Genomic DNA, 5,527 nt, shown 5'->3' with positions numbered 1-5,527 from the left:
ACGCATGTGCGGCACTCCCGGGCAGGGAAAGTCCTCGACTTACGACTGGTTGGGTAGTCCTCAACTTACGACCAGTTTAGTCCTCAACATACGACCGGTTTAGTCCTCGACTTACGACCGGTTGGGGTCGCGGCATTAAAAAGGTTGAGAACCACTGTTCTAGAAATTCCCTGGCATTTTTGGATTTGGCCCGGTCTAGGATTGTCACATTTTCCCAATTGAAACGATGGTTAAATCTGTCTGTATGTTGTGAAATTAAAAGAATTTTCGTCATGCCTTTTGGCTGCCAGTTGGTGTTCGTGGGTGCGTTCTGCCACTCTTCTGCCTGTTTGTCCTATATACCGTAGTGGTTGTGGCAGTTCTTACATCGTATGTTGTAGATCAGGGATCCTCAACCTTGGCAACTTTAAGACTTGTGGACTTTAACTTGTGGACTTTAACTGCTGGCTGAGGAATTCTGGAAGTTAAAGTCCACAAGTCTTAAAGTTGCCAAGGTTGAGGACCCCTGTTGTAGATGACTGTTTTTTCCTTCTGGGGTTGCTGGGTCTTTGGGTTGCCTCCTTCCTTGGGCTAAGCCCAAGCTTCCTTAGGACTGGCCCAAGGTGCCACAGCTAGCTTCGTGTCCGAGGCAGGACTCGAACACGCTCCCTCCCCCGCGTCGCTCCTTCCGTGGCTCCATCCAGCGGAAAAGAGGTCACCGAAAGGGCTACCTTGCACTTTTTCAACCGCCCCGCCCCCTCACCCCCCAACCAGTCCCGCGTCGTCTGTTTTGCATCGCCCTGCCGATTGGCCGGCGGGCCCGGCGCCACATCCAGGGGGGCGGGGCGGGGCGGAGGCGGGTGTCAGGCTGCTTCATTTAGCGGCTTCAGTAGCGGCCGGTGTGGCAGCCGGGCCGGTGCAGGTTGGTTGGTGGTGCTGCTGCCGCCTTTTGTTAGGCGCGATGATGGAACTGCTGGAGGGCGAGGGCGACTGGAGTGTGTCCTTCGCGGGATGCGGCTTCCTGGGCGTCTACCACATCGGCGCGGCCACCTGCCTGCAGGAGCGCGCCCCTCGCCTCCTCCGCGACGCGCGGTGCATTTATGGGGCCTCGGCGGGTGCGCTGGCCGGTGCTGTCCTCATCGGAGGCGGCTCTCTGGGTGGGTCTGCCCTGCGCCTAGTCGGGAAGAGTCGTGGGAACGCGTCTGCCTGGGGGATCCGGGTCCTAAGGCTCCCGCGGAGGCTGGCATGCCCTCGGCTTGGGTAAAGTTGGTCAATTTGTGTGTGTGTGTGTCTCTGTGAGAAGCTTTGACTAAGTGAACAAAGTCCAGACTTGGCTGAATTCGTGGGAATGGAGAAAGCAGAGGTTTCTTTTTTGGAAAGGGCTGATGCCTGGTAGTCCTGATTGTGGTTTGCCGTTTTGTCCCTGGAGAAATCTAAGGGACCGACATGGAGGCTCCCTCTGATCCTACAGCAACAGCCCTTTGATCAACCTCTGTGGTTCTCAACCTTTTTAATGCCGCGACCCCCAACCGGTCGTACCGGTCGTAAGTTGAGGACTTAACTGGTCGTAAGTCGAGGACTAAACCGGTCGTAAGTCGAGGACTACCCAGCCGATCGTAAGTCGAGGACTTTCCCTGCCCGGGAGCGCCGCACATGCGTGGTTCCGCCCCCTGCGCCGGCCAAGGCGTAGCTGGCAAGCGGCAGAGACGGAGCAGGCCGACCACCAGCTGGCCCAGCTCAAGGGAGGTAAGGCACCCGCCAGAAGAGGGGGAAAAAATGGCGGACAGCCTTGCTTGGCGACCCCCGTGAAATGGTCGATCGACCCCAAATGGGGTCGCGACCCATAGGTTGAGAACCGCTGTCCTACAGCAACAGCAACAGAAAGTTGAAGTAGGCTGACCTGAGAGAGCAAGACTCTACCCTCTCTTCTAGAGATGTAATACTGGGTGGGTTAGTAGGTTAATTGTATTAGTGGCCTGATCCGATTAGTTAAGAACGACTGTATTTATCTCAGATGGATTGCTTGGTGAAAGCACCTTCTCTCCGGCGGGCGCTGAAGGTCAGAAATAATGCAATATGGAGAGTTGAATACCTTTGCCACCAGTTCCCCTCAACACTTGTCTCTGTTCACATATTGTGGTTTACTGCGTTGTGGTGAATCCAGCACGGGGTGTCAGCCTGCCAGTGTAATGGGTAAATCCTCTTTTATAGCTCAGCTTTTTGTATTCATTTCTGGGTAGTCCCAAAAGAGCTTGGAGGGAATCCAGCCAAAAAAAACCCCTCTTGTTTGCTTTTAGAACTTAATTAACCATATCAAATTTTCCCCAGTTGAAAATGCAATGATGGAGACTTATTCGTTAACCCAGAAAGCATGGCTCATTGAGGAAAAATCAAAACATTTTTGCTATCAAGGCTATGGTTCGGTGATTGGAACAGTCTTTCGTATTATCTTTTTTTGGTATTGGGATAAATATTGACCTTTTCCATTCTTTTGACCACTGACCAGTCTTCCATGCAGTAGCAAAGCACTGGCAGTGCTTTTGTTGGCAGTGGCTTCAGCAAGTCTGTAGGAATTCTGTCAACTCCTGGGGCTTTGTGGTTAGGCAACTAGTTGAGTGTCCACACTACCTCCTCCCACAGGATATCTGGTAGGACAGCTTCTCCTCTTATGGCTTGGCCTTGTTTTTTGTTTGCGTAAAGTTCTTCTGCATATTTCCGCCATCTTTCTCTAATTGCTTGTTGGTCATGCAATTCCTGACCATCACACCCTCTGACCGTATCGCCTTTCTTGCCATAAAGGAGTTTCTGGACTTCTTCCCATAATTGAAACACTCCTGTATGACCGGTCATGGCTGCTTCCTCCAGTTTCTTACATTGCTCAGCCTAGTACTTTTCTTTATCTTTGCTTGCTTCTCTCTGGAACTTTAATGTTCCACATTTCTTTCCCGTCACCAATGGCTTTTGCTTTCCTTCTTGCTTCTGCTGTCTTTATTGCAGCTTCTGATATTCAACTGGCCAATTTCTTTGGCCTTTTGAATGTAATATATTCTTGGACTACTTCAGTGATGATGGTTGTTTTCATTTCCCCCCATAGATCATCTGCTTGTCTTTCTATAATATTGAGCAGTTCAAATCAGTTCTTGACTTCAACTGTAGATGCTGAAGAAATCTTCTTGATGTCAAATTTTTGAATCCTGGGTGGTTGTTTGCAACACCTGAACTTTTCCTTGGCAGCTAACAGTTCATGATCTGATCCACAATCTGTACCAGCGAATGTTTTCACAGCAAGGATGGAACTTTTCCACTTCTTTTGACATAATATGTAGTTGATTTGGTTTCAGTGTTCTCTAATTGGTGAAGTCTAAGTCGCCATTTGTGTTGTTCAAACCACATGTTCTTTATGCTTAGCTGTTGTTCGTGACATAGCTGAATCAGATGTTCTCCTGCCCCATTTTGTTCCACAAGGCCAAACTTGCCTGTAATCCCCTTTTCTTCCATTTCTCCCACTTTTGCATTGAGATCTCCAATATTATAGATAATTCTTTCTTTAGTGTTTGTTTCAGAGCTTTCTGAATTTCAGCATGGAATTCTTTGATGTTCTCTTATTGCCGAGTCTTCAGTGAGAGTGTGAACTTGCAGAATCGTTATGTTGCAAGGTTTTCCATCGATACGTGTTGCCATCATCCTGTTGCTGTTTGAAAACTTTCTGTGGTTTTGCCCACTTTTTTAATGCAATATGAAACCTACTCTTCTGATGGTATCATTGCCAGAGTATACAATATGACCATCATAGTTGAAGAAGCCAAAGCCAGTCCGATGAGCTTCACTGATGCCTAGTATATCAATGTTGAGCCTATTCATTTTGTTTTTAACAGTGTTCAGTTTTCCTAGATTTAAACCACTGATGTTCCATGTTCCCAATTTTGAACAGTGGAGAGCTCTTTTTTCACTAGGAGCTGTGTCAATGGCTGGAGGGCCATTAGGATTTATCCCATCTGCATTAAGGATGTTCCTGCTAGTATGATAGTGTCTTTGCTCTTTCCCTGCAGCTTTATTGGTACCTCCTAGCCAGGGCAACATACTGCTCGATACCATAACTCCCACATCCTTTCCATAAAGGTTTTGGGCAGAGAAAACTGGAGTAGGTCACCAGGTCTTGCTCCAGGCCAGAACCGTGTTGGTCAGTAAAATAGGCTTATACCAGGGGTGTCAAACTGCCAGCCCGCGGGCCAGACCCGTCACCAGGAAAACAACGCCCATTCCATTGCTGGCAATGGAGAAAAAGCTCCGATACGTCACGTGACATCACGAGTTTGACATGTCTGGCTTATACTGTTCACCTCCACCACCAGGGTAAGGTATTGTTGGGCTTTGGGGGGGGGTAGGGGCAAAATGAACTATAATACCTTAATATTAGGTTTATATACTGGTAGTTGTTAATATAGTTGAAGCAATTGCCTTCCTACAAGCAGCTGGCACAGATATAATCCTGCAGACGGCAGCCATTTTGAGAGCTTTTCTTTTTAACTAGATCCTTCCAGATTTTCAGCACTGTTTCTTTGAATTCAGTTTTGTAAATTGAATGTTTCAGTTCTTTAATTTTAAGGCTGCCTGACTTCTCAAAGATTGGGCGGATTGCAATTAAACGGAAGAGAAAGATAGAATATAGCTAACTGGAAGGCCACTTCCATATCATAGAAAACCCAAACATCATAAGGATTGGGCAAACCCCATGCCCTGAGCATCCTTATAAATGTCTTGCTATTGATATGGGTCTTGTAATGGTGCTGAAAGTCCAAGTTTTCTTCTGGATCAACTGCAACCCTCTGAAGAGCCTGGGAGGCCTTTCTTACTGTGTATTGATATACAGATATGTTAATCGCCACCTGTGTTATTAATACCATGACAGAATACCTGAGATTCCAGTTTTTTGACATATCTGGAGGTTTCTTAAGAAAGGAGTACTATATGTACAGGTACTATATGTACAGGTACAGATAAGGAAGTACTTGTTGAGAGTGTGGTTGCGCAGCAATTCCCTCGGCACCTGGAGGAAACAGTCTATCTGGACCCGTTCCAGTCGGGCTTCAGGCTGGGTTACAGCACGGAAACGGCATTGGTCATGCTGGTAAATGATCTCTGGAGGGCCCGGGACAGGGGTTATTCCTCTGTCCTTGTTCTTTTGGACCTCTCAGTGGCTTTTGATACCGTGGACCACGGTATCATGCTGCGACGTTTGGGTGAGTTAGGAGTGGGAGGCACTGTTATGCGGTGGTTCTCCTCCTTCCTCACCGACCGTACGCAGTCCGTATTGGCAGGGGGACAGAGGTCGACCCCAAGGCCCCTAACTTGTGGGGTCCCACAAGGGTTGGTCCTCTCTCCCCTTTTGTTCAATATTTATGTGAAGCCGCTGGGGGAGATCATTCGCGGCTTTGGGGTGGATTTCCATCAGTACGCTGATGATACTCAGCTGTACATTTCCACCCCAGGCCACCCCAACTATGCCCTTGACGTGATGGCCCGTTGCCTGGAGGCCGTAAGGGTCTGG

General features: G+C 48.3%; 1 protein-coding gene across 1 annotated transcript in view; it reads left to right on the top strand.

The window, feature by feature from the left end:
- Nucleotides 1-943: 943 nt before the first annotated feature.
- Nucleotides 944-5,527, top strand: part of LOC107297381 (patatin-like phospholipase domain-containing protein 2) — a 28,944-nt gene continuing 24,360 nt past the window's right edge. The window contains exon 1 of the mRNA XM_029286301.1: nt 944-1,136. Within this exon, the coding sequence (XP_029142134.1) occupies nt 944-1,136 (193 nt within the window). The remainder of the gene's footprint in view (nt 1,137-5,527) is intronic.

Source organism: Protobothrops mucrosquamatus, unplaced genomic scaffold (genome assembly GCF_001527695.2).
Source record: "Protobothrops mucrosquamatus isolate PMUCROS unplaced genomic scaffold, P.Mucros_1.0 scaffold3273, whole genome shotgun sequence".
Classification (NCBI taxonomy): Eukaryota; Metazoa; Chordata; class Lepidosauria; order Squamata; family Viperidae; genus Protobothrops; species Protobothrops mucrosquamatus.
Note: the sequence above shows the minus strand (reverse complement) of the source record. Positions and strands in the feature narration are given on the sequence as shown.